This window comes from Kogia breviceps, chromosome 2, assembly GCF_026419965.1.
Source record: "Kogia breviceps isolate mKogBre1 chromosome 2, mKogBre1 haplotype 1, whole genome shotgun sequence".
In the NCBI taxonomy this organism is placed as follows: domain Eukaryota; kingdom Metazoa; phylum Chordata; class Mammalia; order Artiodactyla; family Physeteridae; genus Kogia; species Kogia breviceps.
The window spans coordinates 139,914,129-139,934,776 of record NC_081311.1 but is presented as its reverse complement, the minus strand read 5'-3'; the positions used below and the strand labels follow the sequence as shown (position 1 = coordinate 139,934,776).

General features: G+C 40.0%; 1 protein-coding gene across 1 annotated transcript in view; it reads right to left on the bottom strand.

Annotated features, from left to right (window-relative positions):
* MYO3B (myosin IIIB) overlaps positions 1-20,648 on the bottom strand; it is a 473,243-nt gene that overhangs the window by 201,603 nt on the left and 250,992 nt on the right. Inside the window, exons 12-18 of the mRNA XM_059053510.2 lie at positions 14,942-15,038; positions 13,849-13,965; positions 13,230-13,334; positions 10,744-10,827; positions 9,708-9,910; positions 5,219-5,317; positions 4,783-4,897 (exon numbers count right to left, since the gene is read on the bottom strand). Coding sequence (XP_058909493.1) covers positions 4,783-4,897; positions 5,219-5,317; positions 9,708-9,910; positions 10,744-10,827; positions 13,230-13,334; positions 13,849-13,965; positions 14,942-15,038 — 820 coding nt within the window. The remainder of the gene's footprint in view (positions 1-4,782; positions 4,898-5,218; positions 5,318-9,707; positions 9,911-10,743; positions 10,828-13,229; positions 13,335-13,848; positions 13,966-14,941; positions 15,039-20,648) is intronic.

The following is a 20,648-nucleotide window of genomic DNA, read 5'->3' as shown; positions in this document are numbered from 1 at the left end:
GCTTACAGAATGCATCCAGCAACTCCCCACAGAAGCAGATCCCAGACAGTAAAACAGAGACTCCACAGCAGTGAGTTGTATATCTGTCATTTCTACACACAGTTATCTCAAGAGATTATCTAGGGCTTCCCAGGTGGCGCGGTGGTTAAGAATCCGTCTGCCAATTCAGGGGGCAAGGGGTCGAGCCCTGGTCCGAGAAGATCCCACATGCCACGGAACAACTAAGCCCATGCACCACAACTACTGAGCCTGCACTGTAGAGCCTGCGAGCCACAACTACTGAGCCTGCGTGCTAGAGCACGTGCTCCACAACAAGAGAAGCCACTGCAATGAGAAGCCTGCGCACGGCAACAAAGGGTAGCCCCCGCTAGCGGCAACTAGAGAAAGCCCTCACATAGCAAAGAACACCCAACACAGCCAAAAATAAATAAATTAAATTAATTTTTTAAAAAAGAATGCATTAAAAAAAAGAGCTTATCTAAAACTCTCAATATACTCAGGGAAAAAATTATTTCCTCTAATTAAAACATACACACACACACACACACACCATGTATAACTACACAAGCTATGAAACCTCCCAAAATAAGGCTTCCAGGCATTTCACCACTGGGATGACCATCCCCAAAGGAAATGACAGTCAAAGACCACACCCTCAACTTTTGTGTCTTTGACAATATTCTTTTCAGCATAATGCTTAGATTTCCTCTTTCAAAGAGGAGAACTACCTATAACCTTCAGCAAAAATTTTGGGGTTCAAGCACTGTGCAAAAGACTGAAGTTAACAGCAGACTAGGTCTCCTTCCTTGGTTCAGAGAGGGGAACTCCAGAAGGGGTGACCAACGCTCATCACCTCATTATGGAGGTATTAGCCTTACAGTGCTCCCCTGCTCCATTTCCAGGCTATTCCACTTGACTCTTTAGTCCCATTCTTGGGCTAATTAGTTCTTCTTTTCTGGCCTAGGAACCTACATCCACTCCTGTGTTCAGGTCAAAACATTATTCATATAAGGGTAGAGTTCAATCAGTTGTATGTCCATCTGTGGGATTATTCCTCCCTCCCTAATACTTAATCCAATGTCTCTTCTCTTCCCCGCATAGCCAGCCTGGGAAGGATTTTTCACCTTCCTTACCTTGCTCATTTTCTCTTGCCTCATCTCCAGCTATGAAGCCTTTCTTGGTAACCCTGTCTTTCCTATAGAATCTTGCTAAGCTGCTCTCTTTTTTTATTTCTTACCAATTTCCAACTTTCTATATGATAAAATGGAATCACTTCACTCAGGATGGGAAAATTTATTAAGAAGACTAACAACTCCTCCGATTAGGTTTCCCAATTCACTGTTGATGAGTGTGAATTCAGTTTCACCACCAATCAGGAAAAGTGGGGAAGCATTTCTCCACTAAAGCCCCACGCAGGATGTATGGTCTTGGCTTCTTCTCTCTTTCTCTCAGAAGATACTTCTTTCACTGAGATAGGTATTCTCTCCATAGAGTTGAGGCTAAGTGGAAAGTTGAGAAGAACCCTGGTTTTCTCTGTTAGCCTGGAGCTGATTTAAGGAAATTACCTCTGGCCGGGTTCATGGGCATCTCATGGCAGTTGTGTCTCTGGTATCTCCCTAGGAATTTACTTGCCCTCTCAGTCTCTCTTTACCGTGCTTCTTTTTTAATGTCTTGAGTTTTTCACCAGTTTTGCCCAAAGCACTGCATTAGGCCCAGCTGAAGGGCCTTCTCCCTTACAGGCTCTATTCCAATGCCTTTACTCAGTTCCCTTTTCAGAGGCTCACAACATTTGTAACTTGCAAGTCAGTAGTTGGTTTAAAAAAATTTTTTTTGGCATGTCAATCGTACGTCAATAAAGGTTGTTTTTTTTTTTTTTTTAAAGTCAATGGTAAGTCCTATTGTCTTTAAGACATTTGAAATTCTCAACACCCCCAATTAACATTTTAACATATAACCCTCAGTCTATCCTCAGCAGTACTCTCCCAATTCATAATCTGTTTTGAAGAAAAGGAAAAAAATTTGCCCTAATCACAAAGCCTTCTCCCTAACCTCTTCATCAAGTGATCTGCAGTAAATGTCCAATCTTGACCATCACAGATAACCTGCCAAAAACTCTTCATGTAGTATTAAACATAAACATATCTAAATCTCAATTTATTTAATGTTATGATAATTCATATCCCAGCAAGACAAGAATAATATTAAACAAAAATAGTATAGTTTAATCCAAAAATAAGAGTAGATGGAATAGGGAGGGTGGGAGGGAGATACAAGAGGGAGGGGATATGGGGATATATGTATAGTATAGCTGATTCACTTTGTTATACAGCAGAAACTAACACAACATTGTAAAGCAATTATACTCCAATAAAGATGTTAAGGAAAAAACAAACAAAAACCCAAACAAACAAACAAAGAGTAGAAAAGCACTGATCTTTATCATAGGGTTTTAAGTATAACCCCCCACCCCCATGAGGAACTTCATTGTTATTGGAAGATTCCTTCCACCAGTGAAGTTTCTTTACAATAAACATAGGGTCAAGGGTTCTTTCAGATACTTTTGGCTGGTGTCCCAGAATTCATTTATTTATTTATTTATTTATTTATTTATTTATTTATTTATTTATTAACATCTTTATTGGAGTATAATTGCTTTACAATGGTGTGTTAGTTTCTGCTTTACAACAAAGTGAATCAGTTATACATATACATATGTTCCCATATCTCTTCCCTCTTGCATCTCCCTCCCTCCCACCCTCCCTATCCCTGAAGGGCATCCGAATTAGTGACATTATAAGAAAGGATAGGGACCATCCATAATTTTTATTAAATTGACCAGCTCATTCAAGCTCTGTCTAGAAATGTCCCTCAGAAAAACTTAAGAGAAATTCTGTTACATCAGCTATTTAGCATCTACTGCTTGACTACAGTCAACTGAATCTTTCTGAATTTAGTCAAACTACTTTGAGTTTATAAACATAAAGCAAACTGAGTCAATTCAGCAAAATGGTTTGTCTATAGAGATATAGACAGAGATATAACCGAAGAATTAAGGATAAGAAAGATAAGATCTAGACTCTTCCTTCCATTTCCAGGGCTGCTAACTGACATAAATTGTGTTTATTTCCAGTATGAATTAACAGTGGACATGGTGAATATCTATACATATACATATAATTCCAGTCTGGTTATTCATTTAACAGTCCAGACCAGGCACAAATTAAAAATGTTTACCACCTTTTATGTTTCTTTATTTTCATATCTATTTATGCAGCCACTCATTCATTTCTATAGACTTTTTTTCCCATAGGGGTTAGGGATGGCTTACTTCAAGGATACATACTTACCATTTTTAATTCTGTTTACTTAAAACAGCATCTGTTTTATTATTATTTGCAGCACATTTCTGTCATTGGACAGGGCTGATATTATAGCCTTTCCTCTAAAACTAGTACCAATCTCTCCACAGTATTCTGCAACCATCATTGTACTTATGGAATGCAAAATATTATTAACCCTATGACTGACTTCTCTACTGTTCCTGTAACCCTTTCAATAAAGTATGTCCCTAAACACTCTGGCATGACCCAGGTGACTTTAAGTGGCTCTACTGCCATCTCCACTGAACTCTGACTTTTCTGGTGATGCACCTTTGATAACAACCAGCTCTATAAATTAATAACCATAAAGGTCCATTAATAATGCTGGAACCTGTTTAGTTGCTCTCCTCTAAGGAGCCAAGGGAAATATATTTCTATTTGTATCTGACTTTTGGGATTTTCCACTGTCTGTCAGTTTAAAGTCTGTGGGAGGCTGACAGAGAAAATTAACAGCTGGCTAGAAAGAAGAAAAGTATTTTTATGACTAAAATCAACCATGCTGGGGAGGAAAGGGCTGGCCAAACTCAATAGATTACAAAAGCAATCCTTTATCCAGAGTGGCTGTCCCAGGGTAACTCAAGTGTCTTGTAATCTAATCCCTGAAGATTTAAACACTCTCACTTACCTCCTAATCATTCACCTCCTTTGTTGGAAAAGCAAAAGAATCTGTATATTTTACAAAATTGATGGCAAGAAGCCCAGAAACTATGACATAAATGTACCACAGAGTAATATTTGAGCCTAGGGTAATAAATATTTTCTGTCACCTCTGGCATATATTTAATAGAGACAGCCTGTATCTAGTATGATAAGGGTAGTACAGTACTTAGAGCTATGGCTAATAATGTGCAACTGTGTGCCATGGAGAAGGAAGTGACTTCAAGAAAGTTGAAAAGGTTTAAATTAATTTGTTTGGGGGCACAAGGAACTACTTGCATAAATATACTCCTGTGGCTTGGGGGTAACCTACATATTCCTATACTCTTATTACACAATTCACTCTAACAGCTGGAACAACCCCAACTCAGAAAAGGGCAGCATTGTTTAGGTGTTTGTTATCACAGCTGGCGTGAACTGATGACAGAGAGACAACAATTCACAGGCACGTGGCACTTAACAAGGGTACTTATATTTTAATGTTCACCTCGCATCTTATTAAAATGAAGATTCTGATTCTGCTGTTCTTAGTTGGATCTGAGAGTCTGCATTTCTAACAAGTCTTGTGTAATGACAATGTTTCTCATCCGCGCATCACACTTTTGAGTAGCAAGACCTTATAACATGACCAGCATGGCATTTGAAAAGCAAGTGTCCAGCCCCAAGTTAGAACATTCATATCTTCACTCACATTCACCCAAGAATATTAACACTTGAGTTTCTTTCTCTGCTGACAATCACTTACCTTGTCAGTGAACCCTATAATCCTGAAGCAATGCTGAATTGCTTCAAACTGTCTTCTGTAAGACTCCTTGGAAGTTATGTTGTGCATCACCCTTCCAGTTTCATCAGCTATGTACCTACAGAGAGCATGACCAAACAGAATGAGCACTGACTTGGAAATGGCACCCCAAATACCAGGGCATCATTGGGCTCCTTCTTTGCAAGGGCATTTCCTTACAGTTGTAAAATAATGGTGCACATGCTGAGTAAAATGGCTGCAATTGAGTTTTTGAACTTTCTAGAAAATGCAAAGGGAGATGTAGTTCCTGCCATCTCATGTGGGCATTTCAGCTAAAGGGACTGAGTGTCCAGTTAGGAGAACAGCTCTATTTCCAAGTTTTGTCCATTGCTAATTGTATATTCATTTAAAATTAACAACTAAAACCCCTGACACTTACCTAGGAGGCTTTTCCTCAGGAAGTCTGAACTCAGAAAGTTTCTTTTGGTGATAAAGGCCAGCATAAATATAGTAAAATATGTGAAAATTTTTCTCTCCCCTGGGGAAAAAAAAAAAAAGGAAAGGGACATTACTAACAACATATTCTGGGCTTCCCCACTCCAAGTAATTTATATAGTTTCCTTTCTGTGCAAAATATTATTCTGCAGCAAATTTGCATTTACAGGCAATTAAATATGCTACTTCCCAATTACAGAATAGCAATAGTGATAGGATTAGTATAGTAACTGCCACAATGTCACACTATTAAACACACTTATGTTTACTATATGCAGAAGGAGGTTTTAGAGAATGCAACATTTATAGGTAACAGCTCAGGTTACATATGTTTAGAGATCTTTCCAGAACAAATAATTACGTGTCTGTGCCACTCGTCTTCTGTTTGTAGCCCATGTTGCTTCAGAGACAGTGATGTCCAGCTTAGCGAAATCAGCCAAACTCCCTTCTTTACTGAAGCCCAAGACAGGAAGCAGCTAGCCAGGTGTACAGCAAGTTAGGGAGGGGAATTGGTTGCAGAAGAGAGGTGACTACTCTCTCAAACTTGTATTCTCTCAAATATGATTCAAAATGGCATGCATCCATCCCCTGGTCTCCTGCTATGCACCCTCTTTTAGGCCACCCTGGCCAGGGTTCTTTCGGATGGGTGCTGCTTTCAATGTGGTCTGTGGATTGCTGTCAGCTTATGATAAGACAAGGAACTAGGAAGTCTATGTCTAGACATTTTATAGCAAGTGATATTGCGATGACTTCTAAGAGTATGACAGTTTTTCTGATAATACATTTCAATTACATTTTACGAAAGTATTGGTTCACAATAGATTGTGAACTACTATTGGGGTAGCCCAAAAGTTCGTTCGGATTTTTCCGTAACATCTTAAGGAAAAACCCAAACAAATTTTTAGGCCAACCCAATATTTTTTGAAAAAGCTAGTCTTTCAGCAAAGATAGTTTGAAAAGCCCTGCTCTATATCCCTTTCTCTCCTTTGGAGGAGGTCATTCTCTTCTGTTGATGCCCCAGGATTTTCTCAAATCCTCACCTTGGCCAACGTAGCTCAGTGAAAGAAATCTTGTCTTCCTTCTACCCCTTGCCCCTATCTGTGACAAGGGCCCCACTCTTTTCTTCAGCATCTCCTGGATATCCTAGTCTTCCTCTGGTTGTTTATCCTGTCCAAGCTCTTCTGATACACTCTTAGCTCTGCCCTGTGTTCTAGATGTCTCTACTTTCCATTTCTCACCCATTTGTTCACTCAACTAATAAGCTTATTGAGTGCCAAGCATGGCAGGCACTGCACTAAGTGCCAGGCATACAGGACTCAGAGGATTCATGCCCTCTGGAGCTTCCTTCTAGTGATGGAGTCAGATGAATCAACGGGGAAACTGGTGATGAGGGCTTTGAAAGAAACAAACAAGGGACTGAGATGAACAACGCTGGGGGATGAGGGTCACTTGTGTCAAGTCAAGGGAAGGACTCTGGAAGTAAATAACACTAAAATCAAACTTGGAAGCATGAGAAGGGACTGGAAGGAGCTACAGAGAGAAGGGGGAAGCATTCTGAAGAGAGGGAGCAGCGTACACGAAAAGGCTCTGAGCATGATATCCACGTAGATCAAAAGAAGGCTGGTGAGAAGCGGGTGGGCAGGTGGGCAGGGTCAGCCTACACAAGGCCTTGTCAGGCCATAATGAGGATTTTGTTGGCTATGCAATTAGAATTCTTTGAAGTGTTTTAAACTGTAAGTGTGCGACTAGACTGTAAGAAGTTAAGGTGGATGCAAGGAGACCAATTAGGAGGATCTGGTGAGACAGGGAGTGACTTGGACAGGGTAATGGCAGGGATGATGGAGAAGAAGGGTAAGCTTAAAGATACGTTTTGGAAAAACAACTAAAAGACTGTCCAGGTGGAATGAATGAGGGTGGTGAGGGAAAGGGACCTGGAGGCTGCCTCCCAGTTTTCTACCTTGAGTATCTGGTGATGGTGGCACCATTCACCGAGACGGGAAGGCCTTTACAGGGCTTCAGGAACTGGTATGCCCCGCATGAATGCCAGTTGTTCTTCCGCCTCTGGTAAAAGTGCAGGCATTGGCTGGCCCATCGTGGTCCTACCTTCCTATGGATTTTTGCAGATACTTCTAGTGCTCAATTCTTCCAAGCTTTGCCTACCGACATCCATCTGGTTGCAGTAACAAACATCCCAAGATCTTAGTGGCTTAACTCAATAAAGTCTTACTTCTTGCTCAGAGTACTTGTCTACTGAGGGTCACAGTGCAGGGGGTGGGGAGGTTGCTCATCAGAGTCACTGGGCCCGGGCTGATGGAGCAGCCACCATCTTGCACTTTGCCAGCACTCTGGAGGCTCTTTCCATTAAACGCTCATTTGCCAGAACTAGTCCTATGACCATATCCAGCCACAGGGTTCCAAGAAGGAGAATCCTACTATGTGCTGGAGGAGGACAGAACCAGAAAGGTCAGACAAACAGAACTTGCACAGGTCCCATCTTCTCCTCATCCAATGTCTTCAGTCTATTTTATCCATTAGTGCTATCATATTGACTAAATTTAATAATAATAATAAGTTGTGGTTTATTAGGTACCAATTATGTTTCAGATTCTATATTTGGTAAATATCACATATCATCTCATTTAACTCTCATAACAGCCCTGTGAGGTTGGCTTTATCATGCCCTTTTTGCATATGAGGAAAGTAAAGTATAAGGATAGTTATATTAATAAGTGACATAGCTGTGACTGGAACCCTCCTCACATTTTCCTTATAAAAGACCACTTTACATTGGAACACAGAAAACTATAATTTCCATTCTCTCAGAGATAGCTCCCTAAACTTTAAATTCACCCTAATTTGGGAAGAAAGAAGTATGGACCTCATTAACATTAATCGAGACACCACACGGAAGCTAAAATGACTGACTCTAGCCTTCTGTACATTTGTTTAATTTTCATGTCAGTCCTTATTTTGTGAGGAAACTGCAGGTATATGATAAAAGAAGATGCTGGGGTTCTGAACCTAACACAAGTCCTGTGGGTTCTACTTGCGCAGTATCTCTCAGATGCATCAACTTCCCTGCATCCCCATCTCCACCGCTACCACCTCAGCGCAGGCTAACATTCCCGCTCACATGGATTTGAAACCAGCCTCCTAGTGGTCTCAATGTCATAACTGTACTTCTTGCATCTCCTCCAATCCATTTGCCCCACTGAAGCCAGAGCCATTATTTCATTATACCAAAATGCAAGTTGGTTTTTGAGACTCCCCTTCTTGAAAATGTTAAATGGCTTCCTATTACCTTTAGAATAAGGTTCAGAAGAATTGCCTTTAGAATAAGGTTCCTCAGCCTGGTTCCAAAGCCCTGCATGATCTGGCCTCAGTCTTGTCTTTGCTCTTCTCTCCCTCCTCCCCACTCCTGTCCCCATCTCATCTCGTTGGCTCACTCCTCGTCGTCCTCAGATTCAACGTCTCTTACACAGGGAGCCCTCTCTTCCTGGACTAGGTTATTGCCCTGTCTCCTGTTTTACCTTCATTGCACCTTACTTTGCTTCCTGGTACTTATCACACTTGGTCTGCATTTATGTTTTTTTGTGCTTAATGCCTGCGATTCCCCTGCCACCATCCCCTATCCACTCCAAGCCCCATGAACACTGGGACCTTGTCTATTTTGTTCACTCTTGCAACTCCAACAGAAAGCACAGCACTGGCACACAGCAGGAATTCAACAAATAATTACTGATTAATGCATGAAGGGAGCCATGCCCCTGAGGAAGTCTGGTGTCCTGCAACAGTAATAACAGTGGCTAACTCTCTGATCACATATACCAACCCACATACTTTTTAAAGTCATTTTATATAAACAAACTCACTGATCCTCACAACAAACCCATGAGGTAGGCTCTAGTAGTATCTCCATTTCACAGGTGAGGCACAGAGAGGTTAGGGGACATACCCAAGGTCACACAGTCAAGGTCAGAGCCAGCACTTGAACCAGGGGCAGTCCATGCTATTGGACTATTGCTATACTGTTCTTCTTAAAACAAAAGTTTTTTTCCTCTCTCAATCTAGGGGGAAAATGAACATGTGGAATATTCTCAGTGCTTTTTTTTTGATAGACAAGCTCAATTTTAAGGGACCTAATGAGTTTTAAAAGTAACCGCATATTGTTATATTCTACAAACTCAGGAGGAACGGGCATACCTATCCCAATGTAATCCCATCCAGCCCTTTCTACTATGCTTGTAAACATCTTTTAGGTTAGAAGTCACCACTTATCCTCTGCTTAAATAATTCCTTGCTCTTGGGGAGGCTGCGGGTGGGGATGGGGGGCAAGGATGCTAAGAACAAGGGTGAATGGAGCCATGAAAATTCCCAAAGCCGCCCGGTCTATATTGCAGCGCAAAGCCAGAGTGAGAAAATAGTGCACTTACGCTGCCTGTTTTATAACTCTGGATTTTTCAAGGAGATATTCAGAGATTCTTGCCCCCATCACAGCTCCAGTTGGTGTAAACATCATTTCCAGATATTTTCCAAAACGGCTGGAATTGTCATTGATGGCAGTGCATGCATTTCCAAAGGCTTCCACCAGCGAGTTGACTTGCAGAATTTTCTCTCTCAAGGTCTGATTATTTGCCTGTGCCAAACAAGAACAGTCAGGAGGAGCCTCCAGAAACATTACTCCAATAGAGCTGCCACGCAAGGTCCACCCACACCACCCAGACCAAAGATTTCACATTTATCCTCTGGGGGAAAAACTCCATTTGGGGAAATTAGCATCAATCACCAGCATTGTTTTCTCAGATGAGCATTTCCCCAGGTGTATAAGCATCAGATGAGGCTAGATTAGGTCATTAGTTTTTACAACCAGCTACACTTCTCCTAAAATTCTTGACAGATAAAATGCCTGAAGAGTTTAGAGAGAATTTTAAATAGAGAGATACCATCACTTTTCTCAGTTATTCACTATAATATTCAATAAACCTCATCTGTAAAAAATACTCTTAAATTTGTTCTTAGTCTCATAATACACTAATTCTGAGTATAAGCAACTGCTAGGGTATCTTTAAAGCTATACCTTTGATGTCCATTTCACCAAGCTGAAAATTTCCATTTCCCTCAACTTTTGTTCAGAGAGTTCTATTTTCCAATCCTTTAATCACCTTAGTGGCTCTCCCTGCTCCTGCTCCTAATGTTTAACCACTTTTACTACTTAATGGCTGAATGTTTGTATTACATTGAAAACATGAAAAATTAATTGCCGATAATCTAGTAAATTGGTGCTGGCATTATTTTCTTCACTATGTGAAAGGTGGAGGACATGCTGACATCTTAAGAGGCCTAGCGATCAGGAGGTGAACATAATAAAGATGGAATGTTTCTATGTAACCCCTAATAAAAACCAGTATTTCCATCATTCAGAAAATATGCAGTCTTCTAACCACGATACAGAAAGCAGGTCGTCAATACCTTTCCCAAGAAAGTCAAATGCTGAACTATCAGGTGGGCGCTTTCCGTCTTCCCAGAGCCACTTTCTCCACTGATGACAATGCACTAACACAGAAAATGAAGTGTTGGTGAAGAATTCAAAGCACAGTAAACACCCTGTGTGTTCAGCTATGGTTTTCATATAACATCTACCACTGTATACCTTAAATCTTCACTGAGCAATATATCTTAGGAATCTTTCTATTTCAGTACATTGAGAGCTGCCTCAACCTTTTCAGTCATTTGACGCTCCCTTATATAGATGTAACATAGTCTATTTAACCCGTCCCATATTGATGGATACTTGAGTTTTTCCCGATGTCATTACAAACAATACTGCAATGAATAACCCGATACATAGGTCATTATATTTATATGCAGGTTCATTTGTAGAATAACTTCCCAGAAATGAGGTTGTTGGACCAAAAGGTAAACACGTTTACAAGTCTGACAGATAACACCAAATTGCTTTCCTAAGGACTGTATCAGTATATGAAAGTGTCTGTTCTCCTGCACCCTCACCAAATGGCTATGTTGGATTTTTGCCAGTCTGAGAGGCAAAACGTTATACCTCGGTCCAGTTTTAATTTGCACTTCTTTTATTATGAGTGAGATTGGACATCCTTTTGTAAGTTTAAGGTCATTCATATTTTCCTTTATTTGTGACCAGTCCATATTTTGCCTTTTTAAAAATATATATTATTGGTCTTTTACCATTTGTTTCTAGGACCTCTTTATGTATATATAAAGGAGATTGGTGGGTGTGGTATAATAAAAAACCATATATTTGGTCTTTGTCTCTGGTTCCTGGCACTGAGCTCCTAAAACCCTTGGAATGTCCTGAATAATGGGAGTGATGAGAGCATCCTTTGTTATTCACAAACAAGTCCCTCTCAACCAAACCTAACTGCTCACCAAGTGGTTCAAGGTGGAGCCCAAGACAGCTTCAGGATGGGGGCTGGTTACTAAAAAGACCAAACACATGATTTAGAGGGTGGGAAATTTCACCCCCGCCACCTCAACTTCTGGCGAGGAGAGAAGGGCCAGAGATTGACTGAGTCATCAAAACTCTTGAACAACAAGATTCAGAGAGCTTCTAGTGTGAATATGTTGCAGGCCTGGGAGGATAATGCATGGAAGCTTTACGCCACTTTCCTCCCTGTATCTTGTCCTATGCATCTCTTCCATTTGGCTGCTCCTGAGTTGTATCCCTTATAAAAACCCAGTAACACTAAGTAAAGTGTTTTCCTGAGTTCTGTGAGTCGTTCTAGTGAATTATCAAACCTGTAGGGGGCTGTGAGAATCCCTGAATTTGCAGTCAACCAGGAGGAAATGTAGGTAGCCTGGGTACCCCATTCACAGCTGGTGTCTGAAGTAGGGGCAGTCTTGTGGACTGAGCCCTGAACCTGTGAGGTCTGTGCTAAATATGGATAGTTCGTATCAGAATTGAATGGAACTGAATTGTTAGACATGCAGTTGGTGTCAGGGAATTGGAGAACTGGCTGGTGTTGGTAAAGACACACATTTAGTGTCAGAAAAAAGATAACACAGTGGGGTAACTTTTTAACTTGAGAAACACATATATCACTCTTCATTTCTTTCCTTTCTATGAATTCTATGGACATTTCACAAGTCTCTGCGAAAGGTAAGAATGTGGAAAAGCCAAGTTTCTAACACATAGTGAATCCAGGTACTCCATTTCATAACTGGCACTATTATAATTTCAATCAGCTCCTCAGCAAATCCAAAGCTGGGACTTCACAGGTCTCAGGAAATATACAGATTGTGCTTCTCTCATAAAATTTTCCCACCACATTAGATTGTTTCTATTTCACACAGAATAAAGACAGAAGGGAAAACACACGTATTGAAAGTACAGGATGGGCCAAAGGTTGGATATGCCACCACTGTGAATCAGAGGTCCAGAAAGTTAAAACGTATGGGTGAGCTTTGTGTTTAACTAGCACTGAGTTTAAGATTTGTTCAGTCTTTACCCAATTCATCACAATTTCTCAGCAGCTAAACAGTGTGGTGCAGAACCACTATCAACCTGTGTGCAGTATTTCATACAAAAAGGACTGGACCATGAAATTTCTGAGACCTTCATTGGAAAGAACTTCATGTCCATCATTCTCCATCCCATTTTTATGACAGTCATTGCCATGTCATCAGGTTTGTGTTAGCTCTATGTTCTTATATTCATATTAGAATTATCCTTATTATATTTTACCAGGGGAAATGAGTGCACTTGATAAGGACGTTTCACATTTCTTGAAAAGGGTTTTCACATTTTCCTGCTACTCTGGCTTTATCACTGTTCCTTTTCCACTGAGCTACTATTTTACTGCCTATTTCCTTGAGTCAGCACCAGCAACCAGAATGGAAAGTTTTTAGGAAGACTTAAGAGCTGCAGAGGACAGAACACATCCCACTGTGGGACTTGGTGGGGAAGGGCAGTAAGTTCTTACCTGGTCTTTGTTGAAAGTAACCATGCATTGGTAAGCAGCATCTGCTGATGCAAATATGTGGGGGGGATTTGAGGCACGTTTCACTCCATGATACAGTCTGGAAAACTGAAAAACATTAACTTAAAGAACTCTTCTAATGTCCCAGTGCCTTTTGCCCACAAAACCAAGGCTTTGTCACTTATTAGGGGAATTGTGGCATCAGGGAGGCTGTAGAGCTGAGGCTCTGGAGTCTATAGAGCTGACTTCAAATCCCAATTCTTCACTTACTGGCTTCCTAAGCTTGTGGAAGGGCATTAACTTCACTATGCTAAGTGTCCTCATCTGCCAAATAGGCTTAATAACATTACCTGTCACACAAGTTTGTGAGAGATAAACAAGGTAACCCAGTGCCTGGTATATGGTAAGCACTAAATGAATGTTAGCTGTTTTGCTAACATATTAACTTAAAAAGTTACCCCCAAAATGTAACATCCATCTGTGTTGCATTATTATCTTCAGTTTGGGGTATGTACACCCATAGGATGACATAATTTTATTCTCATTTTTTCTCCCTTTTCATTTTCCCTTGAGATTTCACATTTCCTATTAAGGAGCCACATGCTCATAAAGGATCCCTTACCTGTGGAGAGTATATGTTTAGATTCTGGAAGGGGTTTAAGGCAATTAAGATGTCTCCAACATATGTATAAATCAGTAAGTCCACATAACGCTTCTGCAACTGATGAATAATTGTATCCTAAGAAGAGGAGAAATAGTACTGAGTAAACATTATTTCCAGTCAAGGGAGAGATCCTAAAAATAACAACAAATGTATTCTTACAAGAATATATTTCTCTAAAACATTAAAATAGTCCATTTAAGTCATATCCTATTGATTAGGATCCTAATCATTAGGACCCTGATGATCCTAAATGCAGATATTTGCCTTGAAAAAAGAAAAAATTAGGAATATGCTAAAAGAATTCAGCCCACTTAGGACTTGCTAAGAGACTCTGACATATGCAACAAAGATTTTGTTTGTTATTATGAAAAACATATCTCACCCAACCAAAATGTTCTATTTAGAATTTGATTTAATAGGTCATTACTATTAATAAAGTACAGTCAAATTATAACTTCATTTCTCAAAGCATTACACTTAAAATTTATGTGGTGGGAATGCAGAATTGAACACTTTTATATCACACTTTAGTGATTCATGCATTGCAGTTAAGGGTCCCCAGAGTTAGAATCAGCAGAAGCAGCTCCAGTGCAATTAACAGCTCTATTAAACATGCATATTTTAAATGGAGATTATCACAGTTTCCAAATTTAGAATTCAAGCTATATTAGCTTCACTATTTCCCTAAATGAAGCTCCTCTTTATGAAGAACAAACAACTATCTTAATTTAAGGGTTAAGTTGCACTTTTCTATAAACAGAAGATAATTTCAGCGGATCTAATACATCATTTAAGCCTACAATATAAAGGCCTTTACAGGAAAAGTCCAAATCCTCTTCTCTTTATCATTTAGGACATTTGGGGGACTATAAATGCACATAACACCGGATCATAGTCACAACAACCAAATGTTCCTGAGCTTCACCCCAAGGCTATACAAACAATTAAAGTTTCAAGTGACCTTAGGAGAATATGATCTACAACAGAAAGGTCACACCACTCATGTGAAACAAATGTCATTGGTGAAAATTGTCTATTAAATATTTAGTACCTCGTCCAGAACCTCGAGATTGACCAAATCATCCTCAAGGCAGTATTTTTCAGCATCTTCCACATGATAGGGTCTTCTGGTATGCATCCTTTCATGCCTAGAGTTTATCCAGAGAATATTAGCACTAAGGCAGAAAAAAATATAGCAAAAAGTAGGCAACAAGAACAACTCAGCCACAGTCTTACCACACAATGTGTTCAGAGACTTCAGAGAAGGGACAGGAAGAGCAAGTCCAGTCCAGGTCCCCAGCTCTCTCCCCATCACTGCAGGGCTCCCAGAGGTAAGGGTAGCTCCAGAGCTCAAGCCTTCCGCAGCCATGAGGAGCACAGCCAAGTGGGCCCATCTAACACTTATATCTGCTTTGCTTATGTGCCAACCACAGCACTTCCTTCTATTGTTTTCTGTTCAGTGTCAGGCATGTAATTCTCACTAGGGTACTTCCCTTGAGGTCCCCTCCTGTTGTCCACTAGCACCACCCCACACTTCTTGAGAAATTTTTGAAACTACAGAAAACTTCTGAGAATAATATAGCAGAAAACAACGAATCGATAAATGCTTACATTTTATCTTGTTTATTTTAAATCCCTTTGGGACCCATGTTCCATCCCACACCCCTTTCCTGAGTGACCACTATTTCGTGGGTATCCTTCCAATTTAAAAATATTGGTCATACACATATATGTACCCATAATACACAGATTTGGTATGTTAAATTATAAAAATGATATCATACTGGTGGTTTCACTTCGCAAATTTACCTTTTTTCCATTCAACATCACGATTCCCCACCGCCCCCTTCTCCCATCTCTCTCTTTCCATATATATATATATATATATATATATATATATATATATATGGACCTGTGATGATACTGGGCATAAAAGGTGACAGGGATAGACACACATACATACATACATAGAAAGAAAGACAGGGAACGAGGGAGAGAGAGAGAGAATGAGAGTGTGTGAGCAAGTGACTGTCACTTTAATCACTGGGTAATAGTACATCATATAAAAATATACCAATTTCTTTACCCAGTCTTGATCAACATTTAGGCTGATTCCAACTTTTTGCTATCAAAAACAAAGCAGAACTCAGTATCTTTATGTGCATCTCCTTGTGTACATATGTGAGATTTTTCTCTTGGGAGTGTACTCACCAGGCATTTAAAAAACTTTCTGCGTATTAAATTAAAAGTTACTTCCTAATCCCTATTATTGACAGATTTGAAGGAGTATTTTAAGCATGGTATTAGTCATCTCCAGTGCTAGAACCAATTTTGCTGCTAATTCATATAAAAGTCCAAAGTAAATGAAACTTAATTTTACTTAATAAAGTCAAATTTATAACCTAAGCATTTAAAAATTATTATTAGGCAGAACAGTTTATTCATCTGTATTCTAACATATTAGTGATGTCAAAGAAAAATCATATCTGTTTGAAAAACAGCTTTTTAAAAAACTGAGAGCTGCTTCTATCTAGCCACTTTGCCAAATAAAACAGCAGGAGGGTACACATTTCTGGCCAAATCCTCTTCACATAAAACCCAAGCATTTTTTTCCTTTGAAGTTCACCATAAAACAAAATATTGCAACATATTTTTAATAAATTAAATTCTCATCATATTAAATTCAGCTAGTTTATCTCCTTCCTAAATTTATATCTTGCAATCGTATGAAACAGTCTATGTTAGAGTATATTTCAAGCATCTTTTGACAAAGAAAGTCAGGAATTTTTTAAAAATCCACAGCTCTGGTTTGGGTCAAGATGAAGTAAGCACTCTCCATTCTGTCTCCCCATTGAATGCAACTAAATACCTTGGACAGAATGCATGGTACTCTGAGAAGTATATGGTAACAGGCTGACCGGGGGAATCAGAATTCAAAATATCACTGAGTCAATGGTGAGTTTCCTAAGATTTTTTTTTTTCTCCCAGTAACTCCTGACCTGGACTTGAAATCAGCCTGAACTGCATATAGGGATGTCAAGCTGCACGCTGGATGACATTTTTACAGCCAACTAAAAATGAAACCATTGACAAACCTCACTTGCAATATCACAAATAAATAAACTCTAGTAGAAAGTCGTGACTATAACTGTGAACATGTACAATGCAATACCACCAGGATAGAAACTGTTATCTTCTGAACCCTGAAGAGCTTATCTGTATATCTATCTCACAGATTTAACCTCCAGGAATCATGCAGATGCTGTCCGCAAATCTGAGCTTGCAAGGTATTTCCACTCTGATACAGACCACTTCATTTTCTCACTCAAGGAAAAAAATATATTCCAGCCCTATCTCAGTATTCTGCAACTAGTGTTCTTCTGAAACTGCTACCTGCTTCACTTTCCTGCTTTGGCTATAGCGTTTGGAGAGAATGAAGAGAAAAAAATTATTTATTCCAATTTTTATCTTTTTCAATTTACATTATCCTAGAGTACGTATATTTAATAAAAGTGTTACATTGTTTTATATTTGTCTATTTTTAGTTGAAATTAATCAAAAGAAATTTGGTTTAAATTTTTTTTACAGTTTTCTTTTTTTTTTAAAAATTATTTATTTTTGGTTGCTGCATGTGGGCTTTCTCTAGTTGTGGTGAGTGGGGGCTCCTCCTTGTGGTGGTGTGCGGGCTTCTCACTGTGGTGGCTTCTGTTGTTGCGGAGCACGGGCTCTAGGTGCGTGGGCTTCAGTAGTTGTGGCTCGCGGGCTCCAGAGCGCAGGCTCGGTAGTTGTGGCGCACGGGCTTAGTTGCTCCGCGGCATGTGGGATCTTCCCGGACCAGGGTTTGAACCCGCGCCCCCTGCATTGGCAGGCGGATTCTTCACCACTGCGCCACCCTGCAGTTTTCTTGAGTTAAATAATTTGTTGTTGGGCTTCCCTGGTGGCGCAGTGGTTGCGAGTCCGCCTGCCGATGCAAAGGACACGGGTTCGTGCCCTGGTCCGGGACGATCCCACATGCCGCGGAGCAGCTGGGCCCGTGAGCCATGGCCGCTGAGCCTGTGCTCCGCAACGAGAGAGGCCACAACAGAGAGAGGCCCACGTACAGCCAAAAAAAAAAAATTTGTTGTCATCAGTAACCATCAACTTAAATTTCCTTTAAATTCACAGGCTCCACCTAGTGCCTTACTTGAGAATAGCATCTATTATCAATTCTTGCTGAAGAATTCCTTGTTTAATGTGAAAATTACAGATTTCCAACTAAAAACTTTGGATTGAGTATTCCAAAGCTTAGAGGAATGGAGAGATAGGTAAATGGTTGGATAAAGCAAAAGGCATTCTATTAAATTAAGAGTATATGGTAAGGTATTTTAGTGTTGATGATTTAGAAGATATTTTCAAATCCCAATAAAGTCTATACTGCTTTTTGCTAGATTTTCTATTTGTTTTCATGAAGCCCTAAGTATGTTGTCTGCCAAGCCTGGCTTCCCAGACAAATGGCGTTTTGGGGTTAAAGCTTAGAGAGGATGAGACTCAAAGCCCTGGCTTAGGATGGTTCTTGGAGTTTGGGTTTGGTGTGGCGTGGGGCAGGTAGTGGTGAGAAGGGTTGAGCTAAGGATTCAGGGATCAAGAAAAGAGGAAACTGGTGTCCGAGTCCCCAGTTCAAGTAAGGTGGGAATGAGGGCAATTCTGAAACATCAGGTCTAAGGCACTGGGTGGAGAATAAGAACTGGATCTGAAGAGTGGGTGAGACAGAGCCAGAGGTGGAGACTGGGAGCTCCCCTAAAACAACAGTGGGCACAGATGAGGTAGAGGATGGGGGATTTTTGGAATGTCTTAGGTCCAGCCCCTGATGGGGGAAAGAAGCTGTAGAAGGTACCAGGTTAGTTCAGACACTGGGGGAATAAAGTCCTAAAGTGCTGTTGGCTTCACTATAATTTAATCTCTATACCTGCATTATGGTTAAAACCATTTCTGGGAGTTCTCTTTGATATCTCATCACTGGGCCTGCAGACTTCTTTGTTTGAGCTGCTGGCCCTATGAATAATATTGACAAAATATTATACATTTTGTCCAAAAGTGATTCCTTAATCACTTAGCCTGTTCCTGTCTGTCAACTTTGCCTGTGGAAGCAATAACATCCATGTAGGTGGGTCCACACCGGGCTGCAGGAGCTTCACATAGGTATGGCAGGAGGCATTCTTCCCTTCATGCCAACTATGTTTAAGAACAAAGCATAGAAGGAAGACCTCTAAGTTATAATTCAAGGGTAGGAAGGAAACAAAATCTTTATTTTGTAAGAACAGCCGGTTCTTATTAGTTGCCCATTTTATACACATCAGTGTATACATGTCAATCCCAATCGCCCAATTCATCACACCACCACCCCACCCCCTGCCGCTTTCCCCCCTTGGTGTCCATACGTTTGTTCTCTACATCTGTGTCTCTATTTCTGCCTTGCAAACCGGTTCATCTGTACCATTTTTCTAGGTTCCACATATATGCATTAATATATGCTATTTGAAACAAAATCTTTTAGTCTAAAAATGACAGGGGATGTGCTAGTGAGAGGTGAAAACTCTGCACTGAAAAATGCCTGATGGTCTTTTAGATGGTCGTCCTACGGCAGGAAGACCATTGGGAAGGCCACCTCTACCTCCACTCCTCTACACTCAGGATCAGAGTCCTTCCCTCCATCCAAGAGTGGAACCGGAAGGAGTGGAAAATGACTAACATTCCCACCAGATTCCAGATAAGTAAGTAAAATCTGTTGGGGGTGGAGAAAAAAGGAGTAAAGAAAAGGAGTAAGGGAGAGGGTCCAGGCTCAAAGGTGGTGGTCCTCAAGAGTCTAAGACAAAGGCTTCTGTGGCCACGTACAAAGCTCAGGAACAAGTTGACAATCTGGATAGATTAGAGGAACCATTCCCTTATCACCACATTCAATGGATCTCATATAGTAAGGAAAATGTTACTCAAAATTGGGGATAGAGTACTATTACTCCAACAAAGGTAGTGATGTTGAATATTTCTTCCAAATCATTATTTCCATTTCAGTATACCCCTTGATAACAGAGTGGATGAAAGAGAAACTTTTTACTATAATCACATAATCATGGACCTAGCATGAGAAAAATAATGGCAAACCATCTAGGTGTAACACCATCCTACTGAGATCCAAATATGAGTAAAGTTACCACCTAGATAATTTTAACTACATGAGCTCAATCTTGATCTGAAATTTAAGCTTATATTTATCAAACAAACATTATAATACATAGATTAAAAAATACAAGAATTATTTGGGTGGAAATCTCTATAGTGTCTCCCTATTTTTCCATCCAAGCATTGTTTTTGACCAGAATTTCAATAGATCAGCATCTTATCAATTATATTAAGTGTATTTGATATAGCTATCTTCTCTAGGCAGCAAGACTCAGTGACACCAGCAGAAAATTAAATATTAATTCACTCATTCAGTTATAGATAGACAGAGATAGATAGCAGATTACATCAGGGTATGGATTTATTTCTTGTCTGTTAGGAAAACAGGAAAATCCTTAACCTGCTATGTGGCAAACATCTTCAGCACTTGATGAAGTCATCATTCAAAAGTCATTCATTTGTACAGGATTCCAAGAACCCAACAGTGTATGTAATGTGATGTATGTGTATTTATGTGTGTGGGGGGTGCATGTTTGCAGGTAAAAGAGGAAGCGAGTGAGCAAGACTTACTAGGGAAAGCTCAGCAGTGAAGCAGTGACAAA